This window comes from Theropithecus gelada, chromosome 3 (assembly GCF_003255815.1).
Source record: "Theropithecus gelada isolate Dixy chromosome 3, Tgel_1.0, whole genome shotgun sequence".
In the NCBI taxonomy this organism is placed as follows: Eukaryota; Metazoa; Chordata; class Mammalia; order Primates; family Cercopithecidae; genus Theropithecus; species Theropithecus gelada.
The window spans coordinates 10811475-10838945 of record NC_037670.1 but is presented as its reverse complement, the minus strand read 5'-3'; the positions used below and the strand labels follow the sequence as shown (position 1 = coordinate 10838945).

Sequence of the window (27471 nt, the reverse complement as noted above, 5' to 3'; positions counted from 1 at the left end):
CAGGTGATTCTCCTGCCTCAGCCTCCCGAGTATCAGCCTCTCAAAGTACTGGGATTACAGGCATGAGCCATTGTGCCCAAACCCTTATTTCATTATTCTTCCTAACAGCTCTGAGAGAGGAATTACAATTTTCCCCATTTTATAGATGAGGAGGCAGGCTTGGAGACGGAACTGCTGAGAAGTAATGCAGTCGATACAAATATATGTGTGGGTGCGTGCTTAGCAGCAGGTCATGGCAGCAGATGGCATGTGTTATGCTGCTTTAGAATCAGTCATTTGGTGGCTGGGCACAGTGGCCTGTAAACTCAGCACTTTGGGAGACTGAAGTGGGAGGATCCTTTGAGGCCAGGAGTTTAAAACCACCGTGGACAACATAGCCAGACCTGTCTCCACAAAATAAACATAAAAATTAGCCAGATGTAATGGCATGCACCCATAGTCCCAAGTACTCAGGAAACAGACAGGAGGATCTGTCGAACCCAGGAGTTTAAGGTTGTAGTGAGCTATTGTGCTACTGCACTCCAGCCTAGGCAACAGAGTAAGACCTTGTCTCAAAACCAAAACAAAAAAAACTCAGCCATCTGGTAACTGTGGTTGGGCTTAGGGCTTGAAAATTCCATGGTTCTAACCCTCCCGCCATTCCTTCTAATGAGCTCTGGGCAGTGTCCGAGGTTCCGGCTGAGCAGACGATGAGCGCTGCCCTCAGGGTGTCCTCTGCACTCCCTCCTGTGTCGTCTCCTGTATCATGCTGTGCCTCAATCAACTGAAAGAGTTATTTCGCCATCGGAGAGCTATGTATTGATTACCTGCCTTGCCTCTGGTACAGGCTTTTAAAGTTAAAATGGCCCTGGGGACCTGAGTAGTGCCTCTAGCACCCCCAGTGGTGTGACTTCTAGGACTCTCCTACTTAGCTTGAGCAAAACCTCCCACAGTCTACCCAGACCCGAGCGTGTCTAAATGATATGGGTTTTGTTGCAGCAAAAATTGGATGCAGAGTTTCAGAAGAGACTGGAAAAGAATAAAATTGCCGCAGAGGAGCAGACTGCAAAGCGCCGGAAGAAGCGGTAAGAGGCATGGCCTAACTGTGATGACACTTAAGGGCCCGGGTGGTGACGGGGTGAGCTGAGTCCTTGCAGTCGGTAGTAGTTCCTCTGCATGACCTGTAGGGGTCATGAGTGTAGAGCAGTGACATATTATCTGAGCAGAGCGCAAGTTCTTATGACCCTCCAGCTGGTTACAGCTTGTCCAGAGCTTGCAAGTCAGGACTTCAGTGATCACATTGATTTCTGTGTCTCCTTCACGTCTGCATTTTTTTTTTTTTTTTTTTTTTTTTTTTGAGACAAAGTCTCACTGTGTCCCCCAGGCTGCAGTGCAGTGGCACAATCTTGGCTCACTGCAACCTCCACCTCCTGGATTCAAGCAATTCTCCTGCCTTAGCCTCCCGAGTAGCTGGGATTACAGGTGCCCGCCACCACACCTGGCTAATTTTTGTATTTTTGGTAGAGACGAGGTTTCACCATGTTGGCCAGGCTGGTCTCAAACTCCTCACCTCAGGTGATCCGCCTGCTTTGGCCTCCCTAAGTGCTGGGATTACAGGCATGAGCCACTGCGCCCGGCTGCATCTGTATTTTAACAAGATGCTGCAGCCAAACTTCCCATTTAGCAAGTTTCTTAGATTAGGGTTTATGACTCCCTTGAGTGACTACATGGTGTACAGGCTGTGTGTTTATATGTGTATCTGTGTGTTTACATAAGTGGCCCTCAACATTTACAATTAGAGCTGAGGAGGATTCTAACAACAGCCCCTAAATATCTTGAAATGAAAAAGCATCTTTAGGGACCAGGCATGGTGGCTCACAGCTGTAATCTCAGCACTTTGGGAGGCCAGGGCGGGAGGATCGCTTGAACCCAGGGGGCTGAGGATGCAGTGAGTTATGATCGCACCACTGCGCTCCAGCCTGGGTGACAAAGTGCAATCCTGTCTCTACAATCATAGAAGTTTTTTTTAAAAAACATCCCCGTTATTTCTAAGGTTGCTTTGCCTCAGGGCTCCCCGGGATTTGCTCTTGAATCCTAATGAAAGCAGCTGATAAGGACGGACTGGCAGAGTCATGCAAAAGTTTTGGTTGGTGCAAAAGTAACTGCAGTTTTGGACCGTGAATTTTAGATCATTATAACTAGGCTCAAAGGTGTTTATTAATCAAAATAGGAACCATTACAATCAACACATTTTTGCCAATGAGAAATAAGTTTATTTCTGTAACGTAAAAATCCATGCTCCGGGATTTGAAGAAGTCTTAGCGTTTTCTGCATCCTGCTGGTTGTGGAAGTGCTTTCCCTGCAAAAGGTTGTCAGAGTGCTTGAAGAAGTGGTAGTCAGTTGGCAAGAAGTCAAGTGAATATGGTGGATGAGGCAAAGCATTGCAGCCCAATTCATTCAACCTTTGAAGCGCTGGTTGCGCGACGTGTGGTCGGGCGTTGTCCTGGAGAAGAATTTGGCCCCTTCTGTGGATCAGCGCTGGCTGCAGGCGTTGGAGTTTTCAGTGCCTCTCACCGATTTGCTATGCATACCTCTCCAGTGTAATGGTTTCGCCGGGATTCAGAAAGCTGTAGTGGATCAGACCAGCAGCCAGCCATCAAGCAGTGACCATGACCTTTTTTTGGTGCGAGTTTGGCTTTGGGAAGTGCTTTGGAGCTGCTTCTTGGTCCAGCCACTGAGCTGGTCGTCGCCAGTTGTCATGTAAAGTCCACTTTTCATCACACGTCATAATCTGATCGAGAAATGGTTCATTGTTGTTGTGTAGAGTAAGAGAAGACGACACTTCAAAATTTTTTTTTATTTTTGCTCAGCTCATGAAGCACCCTCTTATTGAGCTCTCTCACCTTTCCAGTTTGCTTCAAATGCTGAATGACCATAGAATGGTCGAGGCTGAGTTCTTTAGCCACTTCTCGTGTAATTGTAAGAGGATCAGCTTCCATGATTGCTCTCAGTTGGTCATTGTCCAATGACCAATGGCTAGCCACGATGCTCATCTTCAAGGCTCTCGTCTCCTTTGCAAAATTTCTTGCCCCGGCACTGCACTGTACATTCGTTAGCAGTTCCTGGGCCAAATGCGTTGTTGATGTTGTGAGTTGCCTCCACTGCTTTACTACCCATTTTGAATTTGAATGAGAAAATCACTTGAATTTACTATTTGTCTAGCATTGTTTTCGTAGTCTGAACATAAACAAGTAATAAGTCATTAGCAAAAAAAAAAAAAGCCCATTAAAATGATGTATGACATAATCACATCTATTAAAGAATATATTGGCTGGGCGCGGTGGCTCACACCTGTAATCCCAGCACTTTGGGAGGCCAAGGTGGGCAGATCACGGGGTCAGGAGATCGAGACCATCCTGGCTAACACAAAGAAACCCCGTCTCTACTGAAAATACAAAAAATTAGATAGGTGTGGTGGTGGGCACCTGTAGTCCCAGCTACTAGGGAGGCTGAGGCAGGAGAATGGTGTGAACCCAGGAGGCAGAACTTGCAGTGAGCCAAGATCGTGCCACTGCACTCCAGCCTGGGTGCTGGGTGACAGAGTGAGACTCTGTCCCAAAAAAAAAAAAAAAGAATATATTCCAGGCCAGGTGTGGAGGCTCACACTTGTAATCCCAGCACTTTGGGAGGCAGAGGCAGGTGGATCACGAGGTCAGGAGATCGAGACCATCCTGGCTAACACAGTGAAACCTCGTCTCTACTAAAAATACAAAAAATTAGCAGGGCATGGTGGCGGGCGCCTGTAGTCCCAGCTACTCAGGAAGCTGAGTCAGGAGAATGGCGTGAACCTGGGAGGCGGAGCTTGCAGTGAGCCGAGATTGCGCCACTGCACTCCAGCCTGGGCGACAGAGCAAGACTCCATCACACACACACACACACAGAATATATTCCAATATCAAATAGCAAATTCCAGCAATGCAAAAATGGCAATTACTTTTGCACTCACCTAATATTTTTCTTATTTTGTTATTGTAATGTTTGTGTTATTCCACAGGTTTTAAAGGTACCATAAGAAGGTGTTTATTTTCTAAAATATACCATAAGATAGTTAAGGAATCAATGTATATGGTTTTACATTTTTAGCCAGAAGTTAAAAGAGAAGAAATTACTGGCAAAGAAGATGAAACTTGAACAGAAGAAACAAGAAGGTGAGTGGTGCCCACTTTTCTTGGCTGTAGCCTCTTTCTTGGTGTTGGTCACAGTGGCTGAACTGTCGGGAAACACAGGGATGGAGAGTTTGGGCTGGTTGGCTGGCCACTGAAGAAATAACAGCTTATTCATATTAGCTAGGACCCATTGAATTGCACGTATCAGAAAACCAAACTGGCTTAAGCAAAAAGATGCTGGCTCAAGTTAGGTCGAGGACAGACCTCCCTTCGGGCACGGCTGGTCAGGGAGATCAGTGACATTATTGGTTACTGACATCTACCCCTCTGTCCTGGTGTCCCGTCCTCAGGCCGCTCACACTCCTTGTGGTTTTGAGGTGCCTGCAGCAGCTCTTGGGGCTACATCCCTCCTCAATATTGTCCAGGAGGGAAAATTGAGAGGATGCCTCAACTTTCCTAGCCAAAAGTCTTTTTATGTCTCTCTGGCTCTGATTGAGTCACTTGTCAGATCAGGTAAGAATGCTTTTGACTACAAGCAACAGAATGCAGCAATGAAGTGCCTAAACCACGAGGAGTTGTTATTTTTTACAGGATGAGAAATCTGGTAGTAGGTGGCAGCGTGATGTGGCTCAGCAGTGTAGGCTGGCTCCCCCGCACATCCCTTGGCCTTTACCCCAAGGGTGTGGGGTGGCTGCCATGGCTTCTGGCACCATACCTGTGTTCAAGGCAGGAAGAAGGGGAGTAAGGTACCTATGTGGTCTGCCCCTTTTATATTGGAGAGCAAAAGTTTCTCCAGAAGTGCCCAGAAGACATCACCTTAAATACTAGGTCACTTTGCCATCCCTAGCTGCCATCAGGCTAGAGGAATAGAAAACAGAACTGTTGTAAACAACTCAAACCTATCGTGATCCAGCACTGCAAGCTGAGTACATTGCCGCCCCAGCCAGATTCGAGGTACCGTTAATAAGAAAGAGTCGGGGGCAGGATTGGCTGTTAGGTCGGCATCCCACTGTGCTGCCAATCCTGCCGCCTCTGAACTCATCACAATGCTAGGAGTGCTATCCCCCATCCCTGGGAACTCATGTACTGTGAATAAGGGAGGGGGGCCCCAGCTGGAAAGGGCCAAGGATGCTAAGAGACCAAAAAGTGACACTGTCCCCCACGTGACTGAATCTGTGGCTATTCCCTGCTTGACCAGGTCTGCTTCCTGAGTGCATGATTGTGGTTTTTGGTTTTAGGGTGAAGTCAGACTTTCATTGATGTATTAAAATACAGTTGGGCTGGGCATGGTAGCCCATGCCTGTAATCCCAGCTACTTGGGAGGCTGAGGCAGGAGAATGACTTGAACCCAGGAGGCTGAGGTTGCAGTGAGCCGAGATCGCGCCATTGCACTCCAGGCTGGGCAACAAGAGCAAAACTCCATCTCAAAAAAATAAAACAGGCCGGGCACAGTGGTTCATGCCTGTAATCCCAACACTTTGGGAGGCCAAGGCAGGTGGATCACCTGAAGTCAGGAGTTTGAGACCAGCCTTGCCAACATGGTGAAACCCCATCTCTACTAAAAATACAAAAATTAGCTGGGTGTGATGACAGGCACCTGTAATCCCAGCTACTTGGGAGGCTGAGGCACGAGAATTGCTTGAACCTGGGAGGCATAGGTTGCAGTGAGCCGAGATTGTGCCATTGCACTCCAGCCTGGGTGACAGGAGCGAAACTCCGTCTCAAAAATAAATAAAATAAAATAAAATATGATTGGCCACTTCTTTTTTTTTTTTTTTTTCAGACGGAGTCTCGCTCTTTCGCCCAGGCTGGAGTGCAGTGGCCGGATCTCAGCTCACTGCAAACTCCACCTCCCGAGTTCACGCCATTCTCCTGCCTCAGCCTCCCGAGTAGCTGGGACTACAGGCGCCCGCCACCTCGCCCGGCTAGTTTTTTGTATTTTTTTAGTAGAGACGGGGTTTCACCGTGTCAGCCAGGATGGTCTCGATCTCCTGACCTCGTGATCCGCCCGTCTCGGCCTCCCAAAGTGCTGGGATTACAGGCTTGAGCCACCGCGCCCGGCCTTGGCCACTTCTAAGAACCACTCCTTATGAGTTGTAAATGTACTCTGTGACACATCGGATATGGTTTTAGGTTGTTTCTCACCCTCTCCTAGAAGAAATTATTTTAAACTGCTAAAATGTGACTGACAGGACCTCATCCCTCATATAAACTACCTCATCACTTTCCACTCCACCGCAGCAATAGATCATGGAAGTACTTGGCCCAAGGAGGAGGATTGGGCACAAAAGCTATTCTCACAATCTGTTGAGGGGATATTGTAGCTTGGACCTATTATATTTGGAAATTTGAGACCAACCTGGGCAGCATAGCAAGACCCCATCTCTACAAACAATAAAAAAAATCAGCCAGGCATGGTGGTACACACCTGTAGTCCCAGCTTTTTGGGAGGCTGGGGCAGGAGGATTGCTTGAACCCAGGAGTGCATTACTAGTCTGGGCAACATAGTAAGACCCCTTCTCTACACAAAATTTTAAAAATTAGTCAGGTATGGTGGTGCATGCCTGTCGTCCTAGCTACTCTGGAGGCTGAGGTGGGAGAGTCGCCTGAGCCGAGGAGGTCAAGACTGCAGTGAGCCATGATTGTGCCACTGCACTGCAGTCTGGGTGACAGAGCAAGATTCTGTCTCCAAACAACAACAACAAAAAGAATATATAAAAAAATAGGTCTCCTTTGCTGAGTAATTTGACCCTCCCTCCTCAGGGTTTGTTGGTTTTGCTGCTTATCATTGTCATTGTTGCTGTTTGTGTGTTTAGTGACTTTCCTAACAAATTCTGTAAAACCTGTATTCTTTGTTGTGTTTGGACTCCGAAGTCTCTGCCTGGTTAGCTTAGTTGGTCACTGGAAGATGAGAGATTTCCTTGAATGTCTTGAACCACCAGTCTTTGGCAAAGACTGTCTCCCAGTCTTTGCCAAGGACCTCTGTGTGTGTGTTGGAATTTGCCTCCAACACGCTGGCAGGCAGTCTGCAATTTGCTGTAGCCTTTACTTCCTGCTTGCACAGAGCCTCCAGGGCAGCAGAAGTGAGCAGTCAGGGCCTTGGCTGGCTTTCTTGGGCATGTGCACTGTTCTGGTGGCCCTCTAGCGTCCCAGCTTTTCCTTTTAAGCTTTTTGGTCAGTTTCTTGTTTGTGTCAATTGTTACTGCTGTCTTGGTTGGTGGGATGTTAAACAGTTGTCACTGATGGTTTTTGACAAACGCCCAGGGGAAAAAGCTGTTCACGTTGAGTGAGCTGAACTCAATGCTGAGTCAGATCAACGGAAGACAAGCCTTGCAGGTAGACGTTTCCAGGGAACTGCCAGACAGGTCAACTAGGGCCAGTGCCCTGAGAATGGAACTTCCAACAGCCCCCAAACCAGTCAGCCTCCTCCCGTTTTTACAGCTACTGTGGCAGGGGGGCTCTTGGTTTTCAAGGCTCCTTCAGATCTGGGGAGAGGGAGACGGGAAATTAAAACCCACAGAGCTCATGCTCTTAGTGAGGTTCAGGCATTTGAACAGTTCGAGGAGCATTTCCAGAGTTCTGAAAAGGTTGATTTTTAGGATGTTTGCCAGTGTTCTGTTACCTTTATGGAGAAGCAGATTTTTGGAGGCCCTTACTCTGCCATTCATCCCTTTGGATTTTAACTTTGAAACAGCACTGCATTTGAAGTGTGTTTCCTGTACGTCAAATGTTTGGGTCATGTTTTTAAATTCATTCTGACAGTCTATCTCTTTCTTGAAATGTTTGGATTCAAGGCTACCATTTTATTTGTTTTTTGTTTTCATTTTTGTGTTTTTGAAGCAAGATCTCACTTTGTCACCCAGGCTGGAGTGCAGCAGTGCAATCATGGCTCGCAGCAGCCTCGACCTCCTGGTGGGCTCAAGCAATCCTCCTACCTCAGCCTCTTGAGTAGCTGGGACTGCAGGTGTGTACCACCATGTCTGGCTAATGTGTTATTTTTTTGCAGAGATGGGGTCTCATTATGTTGCCCAGGCTTGTCTTGAACTCCTGGGCTCAAGTGATCCTTCCACCTCAGCCTCCCAAGTAGCTGGGACCACAGGCCTGTGCCACCACGCTCAGGTAATTTTTGTATTTTTTACAGAAACTGGGTTTCTCTGTTTCGAACTCTTAAGCTCAAGTGATCTTCCCGCCTTGGCCTTCCAAAGTGCTGGGATTTCAGGCGTGAGCCACCATGTGAGGCTGTCGTGCTTTTTCTCTGGCTGCTTGCTTTTTTTTTTTAAGATGGAGTCTTGCTCTGTCACCCAGGCTGGAGTGCAGTGGTGTAATCTTGGCTCACTGCAACCGCTACCTCCTGGGTTCAAGCAGTTCTTCTGCCTCAGCCTCCCTGATAACTGAGATTACAGGCGCATACCACCATGCCCAGCTAATTTTTGTATTTTTGGTAGGGATGGGGTTTCACCATGTTGGCCAGTCTGATCTCGAACTCCTGACCTCAGGTGATCCCCCCACCTCAGCCTCCCAAAGTGCTGGGATTACAGATGTGAACCACCACACCTGATCTTAGTTCTATTTTTAATTTTTGGGTAATCACCATACTCTTTCATAGTGACTGAACCATTTTATACTCCCACCAGTGCAAAAGGGCTGTAATGTCTCCACATCCTCACCAACACTTATTTTCTGTTTTTTGGGGTTTTTTGTTTTGTTTTTAGGTAACTATCCTAATGGGTGTGAAGTGGTATCTCACTACAGTATTGATTTGCATGTCCCTAATGATTTGTGATGTTGGGCATCTTTGTTTTTATTGTTGTTTTGTTTTTGAGACAGAGTCTCGCTGTGTTGCCCAGGCTGGAGTACAGTGGCACGATCTCGGCTCACTGCAACCCCTGCCTCCACCACGCCCGGCTAATTTTTGTAGTTTTAGTAGAGACGGTGTTTCACTGTGTTGGCCACACTAGTCTCAAACTCCACCCACCTCAGCCTCCCATAGTGCTGGGATTACAGATTTGAGCCACCACGCCCAGCCAGCACCTGAACATATTAAAAAATGGTTAATACCCCATGATTGTACATGCTTTGTACCAAACGGGAAGAATAGAGCGTTCTAAGGATAACCGTCATAAAAGTGGTTTGGGCTTGGACTCATTGGCTCATGCCTGTAATCCTAACATTTGGTAGGCCAAGGTGGGAGGATCGCTTGAGCCCAGGAGTTTGAGACCAGCCTGGTCAACAAAATGAGACCCCCATCCCTACAAAATATTTCAAAATTAGCGAGTTGTGGTGGTGCGCACCTGTAGTCCCAGCTTCTTGAAAAGCTGAGGTGGGAGGATGACTTGAGCCCAGGTGCGGAGGTGGCAGTGAGCTATGATTACACCGCTGCACTCCAGCCTGGGTGACAGAACAAGACCCTGTCTCAAAAAAGAAGTGGTTAGTATGCCATTTATCTCGCCTTCTTGATTCCCTTCTTTATTTTTCATTTTGTGAGAGTAAGCAAGCTTTTCCAGTTGTCCGGTGGAAAGAAATGGAAACTAATGTGGTAATACCAAGTTGCGCCCCAAGGTGGCTTTGGTGCGCCGTGGGTCCTGGATGGACCCAGAGGCACAGATCGCTCAAGCTATTTTGGCTCTTCTCCTAAAAAGCAGGAGGGGGCAACTGGCTGAGTGTTGTGTTGTTGGAGAGGACATCTCACCGCTTGTTTTCTGTGCTGGTCCAGTAGCTCAGGGAAGACTCCCGGCAGTGTGGGACTTGTGTCTGAATGACAGCACAGGATGACATTAAGCCAGTGTGGATTATTCTGAAGCCTTGAACTCCCCAGATGATGTATTCCCACACCACTGTTACTTATCCTAACATAGGCCTGCCCATCAAAGAAATCCAGGGCGCCCTTAGGGAATTTGTTACTAGGCACCTCTAGAGCAGAGTTTCCCCACGGATGCACTGCTGATGCCTCAGGCTGGAAAATGCTGTGTCGTGAGGGGCTGTGTCTTGGTCACTGCAGGATGTCTCAAGGCATTGTAGTGTCTACCCCCCACCCAAGGCCAGGAGCACCCACCTTCCCCCAGTCATTGGCAGTTGGATGTCTCCAGACACTGCCAAATGCACCCTAGTTGGGGAGGAGGACGGAATTGTTCCTGCCTGAGAGCTCCTGATCTATGGGCAGGTATCCGGTGTCCAGAAGGCACTCAACATGTGTTTGGATCAAACTGTTTCTTTCAGAGCCAAAATCCTTTAACATAATATGTTGGAAAACTACCCACATGCTTTGTGTCTTTGGAAAAAAGAGATACTCTATGATCATTTTAGAAATTTTAAAAATATGCAGAAAAGAACAACATCAAAAATAAAAGTTGGCTGGGCACAGTGGCTCACGCCTGTAATCCCAGCACTTTGGGAAGCTGAGGCTGGAGGATCGTTTGAGGCCAGGAGTTTGAGACCAGTGTGGGCAACATAGCAAGACCCTGTGTGTATTTTGTAAATAAATAAAAGTTATCTGTAACCCGTACTAAAAATGACTTTAACACTTTAATATCATTTCTTCAATTTCAGTTTTTTCATATATAAGCCTTATTTCTATAAATGCCTTGTTTATAGATGTCCTGATTTTATCACGTAACATTGTATCACAAGTGTTTTCCCAAGTCTCTGCTTAAAAGGATTTTTTTCTAATCTGTTCATTCATCTGTTAAAAACAAAGTGTGTGCTTCAGTTGCAGTCAGTGGCATTTTACACAGTATGCCTGTAGCCTGTGAATAAAATCTCAGATTCCTGGATCTTAAAATATTATATAAACAGTAGTAGAAGAGTACTAGAAGGAGGGCCAGGCACGGTGGCTTCTGCCTGTAATGAGCACTTTGGGAGGGCGAGGCGACAGATCACCTGAGGTCAGGAGTTCAAGACCAGCCTGGCCAACATGGTGAAACCCTATCTCTACTAAAATACAAAAATTAGCCGGACATGATGGCGGGTGCCTGTAATCCCAGCTACTCGGGAGGCTGAGACGGGAGAATCACTTGGAACCTGGGAGACGGTGGTTGCCGTGAGCCGAGATTGCGCCACTGCACTCCAGCCTGGGCGGCTGAGTGAGATTCTGTCTCAAAAAAAAAAGAGTACTGGAAGGAAATTATGTAGAAAGCTCAGATATCATCATCCTAGTTGATCACCTTTTTCTCTATTCATTTTCTTTTAGTCTCCATGTGCACATCATTTGTATGTAGATAGAATTATAGAAAGCTTTCCATTTTGCTTATTTAACATTATACACATACTGCTTCATGAGGCAATTCCTTCATAATTTTTCAGTGACTGACAATATCCAACAATTGACATGCCCTAACACACCTAATCTTTCTCCTTTTATGAAATAGTAGATTGATTCCAGTTCTTGTCTTCGGTGAATATCCTGTCTCTCCCTTCCCCCTTTCTGGGGTGATAGATTAAGATAAATTTCTAAACCGGGCATGGTGACTTACACCTGTAATCTCAGCACTTAGGGAGGCCGACGCAGGCAAATTGCTTGAGCCCAGGAGTTGGGAAACCAGCCTGAGCAACGTGGTGAAACCCTATCTCTACACAAAGTAAAAAAATTAGCCATGTGTGGTGGCACATGCCTGTAGTCCCAGCTACGTGGGAGGCTGAGGCAAGAGGATCACCTGACCTTGGGGAAGTTGAAGCTGCAGTGAGTTGTGATCATGCCACTGCACTCTAGCCTGGGTGACAGAGCAAGACCCTGTCTCAAAAAGGGGGGAAAAAAAAGATAAATTTGTAACCACGGGAATTACTAGATCACAGAGTATAAAAAGAACTCCTGGCTCTGGAAATATATTGCAGGTTACTTTCCGAAGGGATAGCCCCGGTTTTTGCCATTGACAGTGTGTGTAACAGTACACTCTTACCATATCCTCAACATTTTACTCCTCCTCCACATGGGTGAGAATGGGGCACATGAGAACCACTCAAGGTCTTACTGGGGATTGAGTAAAAAGCCTTACAGAAATACAGTGTAGACCTGCAGGACCGTGGAGGCAGTCCCACTCTCTTGCCATTCCACTCCCCACGCACCCACCTGTGTACAGCCTCCAAAGCCCTTTGTTTTGTTTGTTTTTCGAGGCAGAGTCTTGCTCCATCACCCAAGCTGGAGTGCAGTGGCGCCAGCTCAGCTCATTGCAACCTCCGCCTCCCAGGTTCAAGAGATTCTCCCACTTCAGCCTCCCAAGTAGCTGGGATTACAAGCGCCCGCCACCACACTGGCTAATTTATGTATTTTTAGTAGAGATGGGGTTTCGCCATGTTGGCCAGGCTGGTCTCGAACTCCTGATCTCAGGTAATTCGCCCGCATTGGCCTCCCAAAGCGCTGAGATTACAGGCGTGAGCCACCGCGCCCAGCCCCAAAGCTATTTTATAAAATGTACGTTGGATTGTCAATCATTCTTATGCCTTTGTAACAATACCCAAGATCATGGAATGCTTGTTACGTACCCCTAGTTCTAAACGCTTTGCGTGTAATTAACTAACATAATCCTCACAGCAGCCCTGTGAGGCAGTCCGTGGTGTGTTATCCCCATTTTACAAATGACAGACCTTAGGCACCGTGTGGTGGTGGCGCCCACAAAGCTGCAGAGGATGTGGGCAGCAGGCCGGGATGTGATCCCAGGCACCCGCACCCGCCCATGAGGCGATCCTGCGTGAAACCCTGTCAGCAGCCCCAGTGTTCCTGGCCTTCGCTGACTGGCCCCTCCCGGTCTCTCTACTATGCTGGTCTGTCCACTCCCTTCCACATACCCCCAGCTCTCTGTTCTTCAGCCTCGCTGCATGTGCTTAGGCCGCCTGTACTCTCTTCACGCCACCTGACTTCTCATCTGCCTGGAGAAGCTCTCTTCACCTTCAGCGTCCTCTTACAATACTTTCTGTCCGTGTAAAGCCTCTCCTCACCTCCCTCCAGCCCCCGGCCCTAGAAGTGGCCTTTCCTGCCAGCCTGCCCCATGGGGTTGTGTGTGCCCTTGGCTGCGGACCCTGCCAGATCACATAAGGTGCTTCTCCATTCAGCTATAATGTCAGTTCCATCTTTTTCAAAATAAGCCTCATTTTAGAATAGCTTTAGATTTACGGAAAAATTGCAAAGATATTTACAAAGCGTTCTCATATACCCAGTCTCCCCATTGTTTAACTTCCGAAGTTAACCTGGAGCAGTGGTCGCAATTTTTGAACCCACATTGATACCTTTATTAGCTAAAGTCCATACCTTATTCCAGCTGCCTTAGTTTTTACTTGATGCCCTTTTCTTGCTCCAGAATCCAATCCAGGGCACCGCGTTACATTTTGTTATCACGCATTCTTCAGCTCCTGTTGGCTGTGACAGTTTCCCAGACTTTATGTGGGTCCAGTACTCTATAAAACGGCCCTCAGTTGGGATTGGTCTGATTTTCTCATGATTTGACTGGAGTCGTTTGTTTTGGGGATGAGGACCACAGAGGGAAAGCACCCTTCTCACCACACATCAGGGCTGTGTCACAGCTGCCAGCGCGGCCATCAGGTTTTGTGGGTTTTTTTTTTTTTTTTTTTTTGAGACAGGGTCTCTCTCTGTTGCCCAAGCTGGAGTGCAGGGGCACCATCTCACCTCACTGCAGCCTCAAACCCCTGGGCTCAAGTGATTCTCCTTCCTTAGCCTCCTGAGCAGCTGCAACTACAGATGTGTACCTCCACACCCTGCTAATTTTGGTATTTTTTCTAGAGATGGGGTCTCACTGTGTTGCCCAGGCTCGTGCCATCACTGTTGATGTTGACCTTGATCACATGGCTGAGATAGTGTGGTCACGTTTCTCCCTCTTACATTTTCTCTCTTTTCCCCTTCCTGTACGATACTCTGTGGAAGAAAGTCACTGTGGGCAGCCCACACGTAGGGAGTGTGGGGCTGTGTTCCTCCTTCCTGACAGTGAAGAATCTACATGCATCGTTGAAGTCATTCTGCACTCAAGGGTTATTTCTGTGTATTTATCATTATTTAATCATTTCCTTCTATCAGTATGAACTTGTGGATATTCATCTTGTACTTTAGGTTATAGTCCAGTATTACTGTATTTGTTTTACTGCTGCTCATATTATTCCAGCTTTGGCCATTGGGAGCTCTTTCAGTTGGGTCCTGTGTTCCCTTGACAAAGTCCCATCATTGTCAGTAATTTTTTTTTTTTTTTTGAGACAGGGTCTCTCTCTATTACCTAGGCTGGAGTGCAGTGGCACCATCGCAGCTCACTGCAGCCTGAAACTCCAGGCTCAAGCAGTCCTCTCACCTCAGCTTCCCAAGTAGCTGGGCCCACAGGCATGCACCACCATGCCTGGCTAATTTTTAAAATTGTTTTTGTAGACACGAGGGTCTTGCTGTATGGCCCAGGCTGGTCTCAAACTCCTGGACTCAAGCAGTCCTCCTGCCTCAGCTTCCCAAAGTGCTTTAATTACAGGCATGAACTGCCACACTTGGCTTCCTTACTTCCTGGTACCATAGGATATTCCAGACTCATGTCTTGTATTTCCTGCCCTGGGCCCAGGATCAGCCATTTGTCCAAGAAGTCCTGGCTGCTGCTTTTTTTTGTTTTAGATGGAGTTTCGCTCTTTGTTGCCCAGGCTGGAGTGCAGTGCTACGATCTCGGCTCACTGCAACCTCTGCCTCCTGGGTTCAAGCAATTCTCCTGCCTCAGCCTCCTGAATAGCTGGGATTACAGGCATGTGCCACCACACCCAGCTAATTTTTGTATTTTTATCAGAGACAGGGTTTCACCATGTTGGCCAGGCTGGTCTCAAACTCCTGCCTGCAAACAGTCCACCTGCCTCTGCCTCCCAAAGTGCTGGGATTACAGGCGTGAGCCACGTGCCTGGCCCCTGGCTGCTTTTACTAGAGAAATGGTATTAAAACCCAAGGTCTGGGGACTAGGCATGTTCTGTGCTACTGGATGGTTGCTTTTAGGCTCTCTCAGCTGACAAAGCCAGGAAATTTACCTGTGTACTCTACCAGTATATATATACATATCTGTTACTACTAGTACCCATAACCAACCTCATCTGTATTACACTAACCTGAGTTCATGCTGATGTCTCCAAGTCCAGCCCAGTACGACATGGCTCATTCTAGCCTTCTCTCCTTATTTCTCTATCACCTCTCACCCCAGTAGTGAGTATCTTTGTTACCACCGTCCACTAGCCATTTGCTTCATTGCTCAATTCCAGCATACATGAATAATGGCTTCAGAATTGTTGACTGTTATCCTGGGGGAAGCACCATTACCAACTAGGGACATTGCTATGTGCAGCCCCTTCAGCCTTACAGAGGCCACTCATTTCAAGAATTACTTAGATCAGCACTTTTTTTTGTTTGTTTGTTTGAGATGGAGTCTTGCTCAGTCGCCCAGGCTGGAGTGCAGTGGCGCGATCTCAGGTCACTGCAAGCTCCGCCTCCCGGGTTCACGCCATTCTCCTGCCCCAGCTTCCCGAGTAGCTGGGACTACAGGTGCACGCCACTACGCCTGGCTAGTTTTTTTGTATTTTTAGTAGAGATGGGGTTTCACCATGTTAGCCAGGATGGTCTCGATCTCCTGACCTCGTGATCCACCCGCCTCGGCCTCCCAAAGTGCTGGGATTACAGGCGTGAGCCACCGCACCGGGCCACTTGTTTTTAATGTTTAAAAAAACATTTGAGACGATGTTACACTATATCGCCCAGGCTGGTCTTGAACTCCTGGGCTCAAGCGATCCTCCGGACTCAGCCTCCCAAAGCGCTGAGCCGCCACACTTGGCTGATCAGTACTTTTCCCCACACTCCCTTCACAGAGATCATTTCGTACATTGATAATACGTTTGGATTCCTGTGTCACCTTCTACATTCCATCCTGGGACCCCGACGTCCTAAATGACTTTTAAAATTAACATAATTCAGCCAGGCATGGTGGCTCACGCCTGTAATCCCAGCACTTTTGATTTGTGACAGTATCTTTTTAATTCTTGTATCACCAACATTAAGCATAGTAACTGATATGCAATAATCACTTGATGATTTCTTTTTTCTTTTTTTTTTTTTTTTTTTGAGAGGGAGTCTCGCTCTGCCGCCCAGGCTGGAGTACAGTGGCCGGATCTCAGCTCACTGCAAGCTCCGCCTCCCGGGTTCACACCATTCTCCTGCCTCAGCCTCCCAAGTAGCTGGGACTACAGGCGCCCGCCACCTCGCCCGGCTAGTTTTTTTGTATTTTTTAGTAGAGACGGGGTTTCACCGTGTTCGCCAGGATGGTCTCGATCTCCTGACCTCGTGATCCACCCGTCTCGGCCTCCCAAAGTGCTGGGATTACAGGCTTGAGCCACCGTGCCCGGTCTTTTTTTTTTTTTTTTTTTTTTTGAGACGGAGTCTTGCTTTGTCGCCCAGGCTGGAGTGCAGTGGCTGGATCTCAGCTAACTGCAAGCTCTGCCTCCTGGGTTCACGCCATTCTCCTGCCTCAGCCTCCCGAGTACCTGAGACTACAGGCGCCCACCATCTCACCCGGCTAGTTTTTTGTATTTTTTTTTTTTTAGTAGAGACGGGGTTTCACCGTGTTATTCAGGATGGTCTCGATCTCCTGACCTCGTGATCTGCCCTTCTTGGCCTCCCAAAGTACTGGAATTACAGGCTTGAGCCACCGCGCCCGGCCGATGATTTCTTACTGTTACGTATTTGTCACATTGAAGGAATGAACTGGGGTAGTTTTGTTGAATTGCCAAGTGACTTGACTGTGCCCCAGGTTTCTGGGTTTCTCCTCCCTGAGGGTGATACTCTTAGACCATGACAATAAGTCTTCCACACACACAGAATCCCTTGTGTAGACTATTAGTGAGATACAGGTTGAGCATCCCAAACCCGAAAATCCAAACTCAGAAATGCTGCAAAATTCAGAGGTTTTGAGCACCGACATGATGCTCCAAGTAGGAATTACACCCCTGACCTCATGCGAGAGGTCACAGTCGAAACGCAGATACACAACACAGATGATTCAGTGTCTCCCACGGACAGAAGACCTTCCCAGCCTCCTTCAACTGCAATACAACCTGTCCACATACACCCAGATTTTCCCCCACCCAAGCACCCCACAGAGGGTAAGAAAATGGCGCCTCTAAGACCATACGCACCAGCGGTAGGTTCCCCACGATGCCCCACACGGGGCCCAGACCTCCATGCTTACTCACAGTTTTTTTGCTTGTTCTCTACTTTGTTGTGTAAAGACGCTGTTGAAAACGTCAAAAAGGCCTGCAGATCCGCCTATGGGTAACAGTGATAAGAAAAAGAGGAAGCATTTATGTTTATCTATAGCCCAGAAAGCCAAGAATGACTGCCACACATGACCTGAGGAAGCAGAGGGATAAAAAGTTGAAACACCAAAAGCCATGAACAGAAGTTCATGAAAAATTGAAAAATGAGGCTGGGCACGGTGGCTCATGTCTGTAATCCCAGCACTTTGGGAGGCCAACGAGGGAGGATCACTTGAACCTCAGCCTTAAGGGTAGCTGAGATTACAGGCACCCGCCACCGCGCCTGGCTAATTTTTGTATTTTTAGTGGAGATGGGGTTTCGCCATGTTGGCCAGGCTGGTCTTGAACTCTTACTGTTAAGTAAGGAGTTCAAGACCACCCTTGGCAACATGGTTGAGACCTCGTCTCTACAACAAATACAAAACTTAGCCAGGTGTGGTGGCACACACCCATAGTCTCAGCTACTCAGGAGGCTGCAGTGAGCTGTGATCACACCACTGCACTCTAGCCTGGTGACAGAGTTAGACTCCGTCTTAAAAAAAAAAAAAGTGTCCAGTAACCCTTTAATTCAAACACAGCATAGTAGGTGGGGATTGAAAGCCCATTGTTACCATTTAGCAGCCGATCCAGGTGTTCTCGTGATGCAGTTGTGCTGCTTAATTACTCTGAATATACTATTTTCTACTGTATGAATGGCCCATCACATTTATTACTGTTAAGCACTTATGTGTGAGTAAGTGTATGAAAAGGATTGCTTATCAGTCACAAATAAATTCAGAGTCAGAAATGACGGTGACACCAAGCCACAGATCAGCCACATGGGTGAGAGATAGATGCCTTTGCTTTCTGATGGTTCATTGTACACAACTGTGTTTCATACACAAAATTATTATTAGAGATGGAGTCTTGCTCTATTGTGCAGGCTGGAGTGCAGTGGCGTGATCTTGGCTCACTGCAACCCCTGCCTCCCAGGTTCAAGCGATTTTCCTGCTTCAGCCTCCCAATTAGCTCAATGACAGGCGTGCGCTACCACGCCTGGCTAATTTTCCTTTTTTATTTCTGAGACAGAGTTTCGCTCTTGCCCAGGCTAGAGTGAAGTGGCACGATCTCAGCTTGCTGCAACCTTCACCCATCCCCCACCCCTGGTTCAAGCAATTCTTCTGCCTCAGCCTCCCAAGTAGCTGGGATTACAGGTGCACCACCACATCTGGCTAATTTTTGTATTTTTAGTAGAGATGGGGTTTCGCCATGTTGGCCAGGCTGGTTTCGAACTCCTGACCTCAAGTGATTCACCCGCCTCAGCCTTTGAAAGTGCCAGGATTACAGGTGTGAGCCACTGTGCCTGGCCTAATTTTTGTGTTTTTATAGAGATGAGATTTCACCATGTTGGCCAGGCTGGTCTCAAACTCCTGACTTCAAGTTATCCACCTGCCTCCGGCTCCCAAAGTGTTGGGATTACAGGTGTGAGCCACCATACTCAGCCACAAAATTATTTTGAAATGTTATATTTACCTTCAGGCTATGTGTATGGGGGGTTACATGAAACATAATGAACTTCATGTTTAGACTTGGGTCCCATCCCCAAGGTATCTCATTGTGTAGATGCGGATATTCCAAAATCTGAAAACATCCGAAATCTGAAACACCTCTGGTCCCGAGCATTTTGGATGAGGGATCTTCAGCCCATACTGCCTTTTCAAAGGCTTTTCAGCCATGGGGAATGCTTCCAGTCCTTCTCTGTTGCTCCTCTCCACAAACATCCAGCTCAACCAGTATTCTACGATTCATCAGGAGCAGAATTAAAGATCAGACCCTATGCTTGTTTTTTTTTGTTTTGAAACAGAGTCTCCCTCTGTCACCCAGGCTGGAGTGCAGTTGGCACGATCTTGGCTCACTGCAACCTCTGCCTCCTGGGTTCAAGCGATTCTCCTGCCTCAGCCTCCCGAGTGGCTGGGATTACAGGTGCCCGCCACCACGCCTGACTAATTTTTGTATTTTTAGTAGAGATGGGGTTTCCCCCATATTGGTCAGGCTGGTCTCAAACTCCTGACCTCGTGATCCATCCACCTTGGTCTCCCAGGGTGTTGGGATTACAGATGTGAGCCACCGTGCCTGGCCCCTTATGCAATTTCTGCAGACAACGTAGGCAGAGGCCAAGAGAGTCAGAGAGCGTGTTTAAGCCTGGGTCCCTGTCTTAGCGAATAGGAGATCTCGAGCAGCAAGTTCCTCCACCTCTCTGGGCTATCTTCTTCATCTGTAAAATGGATATATAAGAGTGATACTGCCGGGCGCAGTGGCTCAAGCCTGTAATCCCAGCACTTTGGGAGGCCGAGACGGGCGAATCACGAGGTCAGGAGATCGAGACCATCCTGGCTAACACGGTGAAACCCCGTCTCTACTAAAAAATACAAAAACTAGCCGGGCGAGGTGGCGGACGCCTGTAGTCCCAGCTACTCGGGAGGCTGAGGCAGGAGAATGGCGTAAACCCGGGAGGCGGAGCTTGCAGTGAGCTGAGATCCGGCCACTGCACTCCAGCCTGGACGACAGAGCCAGACTCCGTCTCAAAAAAAAAAAAAAAAAAGAGTGATACTTACCTCATAGACTATTGTAAGAATTAAACAGGGTACTCTATGTACAGACTTAGCACAGTGCTTGGCATGTAATAGTGTTGGACAAATATTAGCTATTAAAATATCCTCACCATTTAAACTTAAAAAAAAAAAATTCTGCCCAGGCTGCAGTGCAGTGGCATGGCTCACTGCAGCCTTGAACTCCTGGGCCCAAAAGGTCCTCTTGCCTCAGCCTTATGAGTAGTGAGGACTATAGGCATGTGTCACCAGGCCATTTTTTGTAGAGATGGGACTTGCTGTGTTGCCCAGGCTTATCTCAAACTCCTGGGCTCGAGTGATCCATCCTCAGCCTCCCAAAGTGCTGGGATTACAGGTGTGCACCATTGCACCCAGCTTCCCCATTTGAACTTTCAAAGCTAATCATGCTGTGTGGTATGAGGTTGAGGGGAAAAAGGGATGCCCCAAATTAATGAAATTAAATCTTCCAGATGCTTTCACCAGAGCCGTGTGTGTTCTTTCTGGGGTCCCATCCTGGGTATGACAGTGAACTTCAGGCTAGGCTGTGCCTTCGGCTGTGCAGGGCCTCCTGCTTAGAGGCCCTTTTCTGCCCTGTGGTGACACAGCAGTGGCAGCGCTCAGGGTGTGTAGTGGGCGTGTGGGTGGCCAGGGCAAGCCCTGCACATGTGCCGGGAGGAGCATTGGCTGGCCCGGGTGAGCCTACCCAGTTGCGAGTTGGCTGAGGCCACTGTGCCTGCGGGCAGCGTCCTGGCGTGGCTGAGCCGGGCCATCTGCTGCCTTGTGGTCTCTGCCTCCACCTTTCCAACTCTCTTGTCCTCCTGCTCCCACAGGAAGCCAGGGAGGGAAGGAGCTGGGAACACATTGTCCTCGTGCTCTGCTTCTGGCTGGCAGTCATGACGGGGAACAGGGACCGTGCGCTGCTCACAGGTGTCAGGAGGGGCTTCCTGGGCCATGCTTGGGAGAAGCTGGGAAGCTGGCGTATGTGTAGGGGCAGAGTCCTCTGCCACACAGGTTTCAGAAATCCTTTCGCGGATGCCAGTGAGAACTTGAGACTTCAGCGAGAGTGTTGTCAGCCTGGCGTTAGGTGTTGAAGAGGTGGGTCAGGAATTTGCCTGCCCAGGAGGTGGCCATGGCAGGGGGCAGGAGCCATGTAAAAGTAGTAGGGCCTGGTTTATGGGGTGTCGGGTCTTGCGTGTGCCGCTGGGCCTTTAGGTGAAGATGGGGTACACCCGTGAGAGCGGTGGTAGATCAGGTCTGTGACCCACCCTTACTTCCGGGGAATGGCTCAGGGGACTGGCAGGCGTGAGGCGTGGCCCTGGTTTCTCGCTGTGCGGTCCAGGAACAGGAACTTCTGACTTCCCATCAGCTCTCCTCTTTGAAAGCACACTTGATCCTGAACCATTTTGCATGTGTGTGATTTGAATGTCGTGTGGTTACAGGACCCGGTCAGCCCCAGGAGCAGGGGTCCAGCAGCTCTGCAGAGGCGTCTGGAATGGAGGAGGAGGAGGAGGAGGTGCCCAGTTTCATCATGGGGCAATGACAGTGTTTGCCACAGCCGCTGCCTGGAACCCGGCTCATGCTGTGACCAGAAAGGAAAGGTGGCTGTTCGGCTCTTTCTTCCCTGCAAGGACCCGCTGACCCACTGGATGGAGAGCAAAGGAGACCCCTCCCGAGCCGCTCGCAGTCCTGGTTTCGGCAGGGTTGGGAGCCTGAGGGGCCGTCTCCCTGACACTCAAAGGCACTGCCTTGCAGATGCCATCCGTGTTCCTGGTAAACGGGGACAGAGAGCCTCACCTTGTCACATATTTGAACAGTGATGAGTTTGGGGCTGGTTTCTGGGAAGGGAGCGTTTATTTAGTAAAGAGCAGAACACCCTTGCATTTTGTTGGGACGTGTGGACCGTGAGTTACAAACACTCTGGAGAAGGCTGTGAGATGCCACCATTCCCATGGGGACTGAACTCCATTATGTGGACCTGGTCCCAGGCTCAGTGAGGAGATGGCCTCGGCTGTGGGGCTGGTCCATGTTGCCCACCCACTCCAGTGGGAAGTGGGAACCACACCACAGAGGGTCTGCTCCCACTGCAGCTCCTAGTGCCCTGTGTGTTCTGGGAAGCCCTGGGTGTGTACAGGGAGGCCCGGGCCAGGGATTTCACCAGGGGCTGGATCACAAGGGCATGGGGTGTGTGGAAAGGGCTGTGGGGGAAGAGCCGTTGACCAGAGAGTGAGCAGATGGAGAATGCAAGCTGGACCGAGCCAGAGCAGAGGGCAGGGGATTCCCAGCCGGACGGGGGTTCTCTCACCGACAGCTGCATTTTCATCCCAAAGTGGAAGGGGGTCCAAACAGAACGGGCTGAGAGAGGAGGGACTCGGTCAAGTGGGTGGAGCTCCTCCTTGCATGACTGCAACCATTAGGGCTTTCCGCCAGGTCATAGCAGTTGGGACCAGCGGGGAGAAGAGAGGCAGAACTCCTTTGTCCTCAGGTGGCACAGCCCCAGACTGGCATCCAGGAGGCACTGGGCCCGTGCAGAGAAGGCACCTGCAGAAAGCAGGGCAGCCCAGCACAGAGGCGTGTGCCTGGAATCCCAGCTACTCGGAAGGCCAAGGCGGGAGGACCGCTGGAGTCCAGGGATTCAAGGCCAACCTGGGCAATAGAGCGAGACCCTGTCTCTTAAAAAACGATGATGATGATGAACACAGAGGGCGGGGCACTGTGCTGGGAGCCAGGGTGCCTGGGAGGAGCCGAGACCAGCCTTTGACCTCAGTGTTTTGAGGCCAACAGGGACAACAGGGACGGTTTCTAGTTAGAGCCTTGGCTCCATTTTTGGATGATTTAACCCCGAGTTCCTGAGTCTATTTTGTGCCCCTTACATACTTTGATAGAATTAAGGAAATAGTGGTTTTGAGTGAAGGGAAAGGAAACCCAGAAACATTTTCTGTTGCTTTTACTTCTGTAGTGTAGATTTCCTCGGCCCCGCTCTGAGCCCTGTAACATCTGTGATAGCTTCTGTCCCTTCATCGGTTCATGTCACAGGGATTTTCTTTCCCAGGAATCAGACACGGAGAGTCAGCCCTAAATAAATGAGCACATGCCCTGGCTGTACATTTTGAAACCTGTTTTTGTCTTTGTCTGGGACTGGCAGGTTTGCGTTTCAGTTTTAGTTCTCCTGTCTTTGGACTGTTGGTTTCCATCCCTCTCCCCGCCCCCATGTGTGTCACAGCCCCTGCCCTGAATCTGCAGCCTGGAGTTTGTGGGCCTCCTTAGTGCTGCGGAGGGTGCTGGGGCTTGGAGCCTGATGACCTAGCTTTTAATCCTTTCCCTGCCTCTGGTAAGCCAGGGGACTGTGGGCAAGTCCCTTCCTGCCTCTGCCAGCTCACTGAGCCAAGAGAGACAGTCGCCACGGGCGTGTGTTGGGTGGGCGGGCACATGGCGACGCAGCAGGATGCCAGGTTGCGGTGGGCTTCACCCCCATGGGGTGCGGAGATGTTTAGGCAGGGCATGTCCTGTAGCCATTTCTGGCCATTATTATTAGGTCATTAGGACCTTAAGTTGAGAGATTTTTTCTTCAGGGCATCATTTATTTGGGAAAAGAGGAACAAACAGATGTCATCATTGAGAAAGGAGTGGGTGATACTGAGAGCCCCTGCCCACCCCGCCCACCCCCCGTAAAAAAAAAAAACAAGATTAGGGGAGAATCATGAAGTAATGTCCCTCATCGCTGTTGGGTGGGAAGGAGTCTGGAACTGAACACAGAGGTGTAGGTAACAGAATCATCTCAGAAAACCTCACACACAAGAATTCTCATGGCCAGGCATAGTGAGTTCATGCCTGTAATCCCAGCACTTTGGAAGGCCAAGGCGGGAGGATTGCTTGGACCCAGGAGTTTGAGACTAGCCTGGGCAACAGAGTGAGACCTCATCTCTACAAAAAATGTTAAAATTAGCTGGGCATGATGGTGCGCACTTATAGTCCCAGCTACTTGGGAAGCTGAGGTAGGAGGATCCCTTGAGCCCAGGAGTTCAAGGCTGCAGTGAGCCGTGATCACTCCACTGCACTGCAGCTTGGGTAACACAGTGAGACCCTGTTTCAAAAACAAACATATCTAGGTTCCCTGGTGATGCCCCTGTGATTCTGCATCATTACGATTCACGCCCAAATATACATTTAAACAGGTACCTGCTCCAGGAGATTCTACTACAGAACCCGCCCCCTTAATTAGTTAACTTTGAGACAACGTCTTGCTGTGTTATCCTGGCTGGAGTGCAGTGGTGCCATCATTGCTCACTGCAGCCTCCAACTCCTGGTCTCAAGCATTCCTCCCACCTCAGTCTCCCAAGTAGCTAGGACTGCAGGCATGTACCACCATGCCAGCCTAATTTTTGTTTGTTTTTGAAACAAAGTCTGGCCCTTTTGCCCAGGCTGGGGTGCAGTGGCGTGATCTCGGCTCACTGCAACCTCCACCTCTCAGGCTCAAGCCATTCTCCTACCTCATCCTCCCAAGTAGCTGGGACTACAGGTGTGCACCACCGTGCCTGGCTAATTTTTGTATTTTTTGTAGAGACGGGGTTTTGCATCTTGCCCAGGCAGGTCTCCACCTCCTGGGCTCAAACGACCCTCCCACTTCGGCCTCCCAAAGTGCTGGGATTACAGGTGTGCACCACCAAGCCCTGCCCTGTTACTATTTTAAATTTACTTCCCTGTTTCCTACATTTATATTTTGGTTAAAAAAAAAAAAAAAAAAACTAAGACATTAAAATTGAGTTAGAGGAGTGTTCTACTAACTGTTGGAAATAGAACTCAGGCCAGTTCCTTTGCATTCATCGTGGAGACGCGTGTTTTCTCCTTCTCCCTCTTGGAAGTTAATTTCTGTTTACTATTTGGCGTACTTGACTAAAGTGAGCTATGATTACCATATATTAACATATTTCAGTAGAGAGAACATTCTTGGAAATTAACCTGGAGCAAGTTCCGGGTGGCCGTTTCCTGTTTTCTTACTCCACAGAACATGGTAAAGCCACTGGGTGCGGTGGCTCTTGCCTATAACCCCAGCACTTTGGGAGGCCTAGGCGAGAGGATCACCTAAGGCCAGGAGTTCAAGACCAGCCTGAGCAACATAGTGAGACCCCCCCCTCCCGTCTCTACCAAATAAAAATTGAAAAGTGCGCCTGGCCTGGTGGCACAGACCTCGCTACTTCCGAGGCTAAAGTGGGAGAATCACTTGAGCCTGGGAGATCCAGGCTGCAGTGAACCATGATTCTGCCTCTGCACTCCAGCCTGGGTAACAAAGCAAGACCTCATCTCAGAAATAAAAGGCCAGGTGCAGTGGCTCACGCCTGTAATCCCAGCACTTGGAGGCCGAGGTGAGTGGATCACCTGAGATCAGGAGTTCGAGACCAGCCTGGCCAACACGGTGAAACCCTGTCTCTACTAAAAATACAAAAATTAGCCAGGCGTGGTGATGACAGCCTGTAAATCCCAGCTACTTGGGAGGCTAAGGCAGGAGAATTGCTTGAACCCGGGAGTCAGAGGTTGCAGTCAGCCGAAATGGCACCACTGCACTCTAGCCTGGGCAACAAGAGTGAAACTTTGTCTCAAAAAATAATAATAAAACATAGCAAATGTTTATTGAGCATCCACTAAGTGCAAAATCCAAAGGATTCCAAGGCCCATTGCTAGGCACTGGGGATGGTGGTGGACAAAACACAGTCCTTGCCTTCAGGGGGCTCCAGGTCTCAGCAGAACAGGATCCGGGAGAGCAGCACAGCATGCTGTGTGGGCACTTGACCCAGGCCTCTACAAGGGCGAGCACCAAGGTGAACTCTTAGGCGGCTCAGGAGAACAAGAGTGCCCAGAAAGCGAGCTGGGGAGGGACGAGGCGCCCTGCCATGGCCTCAGACCCTGTTAATAAGGGGACTGGAGTCTCAAAGGTCACAGGGTAGGGGCTGGAATGGAGAGACATGGGGGACCTTTGAGTTTGTGGAAAGGGACAAGGCTCCTGCCTTGCCATGCAGACCAGAGGTGATGGTGGCCTGAGTTAGTGCAGAAGCAAGTGAGGACAGGGAGAAGTAGGGGAGAGTCCAGCGACATGGAGGTGGGAGAATTCACACGACCCGATGGGGAGGGGACTCATGGTTGCCAGCAGCTGAGTGGTTGAGGGAGCCCTTCTGAGACAGCTGACCTAGGGCTGACGGCTGAAACATCGTCTGGGTTTAGGAGCTGGGTTTATGCGGGCAGATCACCTGAGGTCAGGAGTTGGAGACCAGCCTGGCCAACACGGTGAAACCCCGTCTCCTAAAAAATATATACAAAAATTAGCTGGGCATAGTGGTGGGCACCTGTAATCCCAGCTACTTGGGAGGCTGAGGCAGGAGAATTGCTTGAACTCGGGAGGTGGAGGTTGCAGTGAGCCGAGATCACGCCATTGCAATCCAGCCTGGATGACGAGCGAAACTCCCATCTCAAAAAGAAAAAGCTATTATAGGCCAGGCGTGGTAACTCAACCCAGTAATCTCAACATTTTGGGAGGCTGAGGCCGACAGATCACGTGAGGCTAGGAGTTCTGAGACCGGTCTGACCAACATGGTGAAACCCTGTCTCTACTAAAAATACAAAAATTAGCCAGGCTTACTGGCCTGTGCCTGTAATCCCAGTTACTTGGGAGGCTGAGGCATGAGAATTGCTTGAACTCAGGAGGTGGAGGTTACAGTGAGCCGAGATGGCACCACTGCACTCCAGCCTGGGCAACAGAGCGAGACTCTGTCTCATAAAATGAGAGAGAGAAAAAAAAAAAGGAATAAAATGGAAGGAAGGAAGGGAGGGAGGGGGGAGGAAGGGGGGGGGGAGGGAGGGAGGAAGGAAGGAAGGGGAAAGAAAGGAGGAAGGAAGTGAGGGACGGAGGGAAGGAGGAGGAAGGGAGGGAAGGAAGGAAAGGAATGAAGGGAGGGAGGGAGGGAGGAAGGGAGAAAGAGAAAAGAGAGAAAAAGAGGAAGAGAGGAAGGGAGGGAAAGAAAAGCAAGCAAGCTATTCTGTTTGGTTAGGAAACCAGCTCTGAAAAGCACTGGCAATTATGACTTGCATTTTGCTTCTGTCTGGGCATGCTGGATAAATGTGCCCGGGGGGTGGCGGCATCAGTAACAGGCACAGGAAGCTTTCTCAGGGATGAGTGAAGTTGCTGCAAGAGTGAGAATTCAACAAAGGACTCCTTTGCTGAAAGCACTTTCATCTGTGATGCAAACTACTGCCGTTTACAAAGTGTTTTCTTCCTGGTTTTTTTTTTTTTTTTTTTTGAGACAGAGTCTTGCTCTCTGACCCAGACTGGAGTACAATGGCATGATCTTGGCTCACTGCAACCTCCGCCTCCCAAGTTCAATCGATTCTTCTGCCTCAGCCTCCCCAGTAGCTGGGACTACAGGCGTGCACTACCACACCTGGCTAATTTTTGTATTTTTAGTAGAGACAGAGTTTCACCAGTTGACGTGGCT

The 27471-nt window shown here is 49.1% G+C and overlaps 1 protein-coding gene across 1 annotated transcript in view; it reads left to right on the top strand.

Moving 5' to 3' along the window:
- Nucleotides 1–23098, top strand: part of PRKRIP1 (PRKR interacting protein 1) — a 32349-nt gene extending 9251 nt beyond the window's left edge. Inside the window, exons 4-6 of the mRNA XM_025379007.1 lie at nt 979–1064; nt 4123–4187; nt 21430–23098. Coding sequence (XP_025234792.1) covers nt 979–1064; nt 4123–4187; nt 21430–21530 — 252 coding nt within the window. The 3' untranslated portion in view covers nt 21531–23098. The remainder of the gene's footprint in view (nt 1–978; nt 1065–4122; nt 4188–21429) is intronic.
- Nucleotides 23099–27471: the final 4373 nt, after the last annotated feature.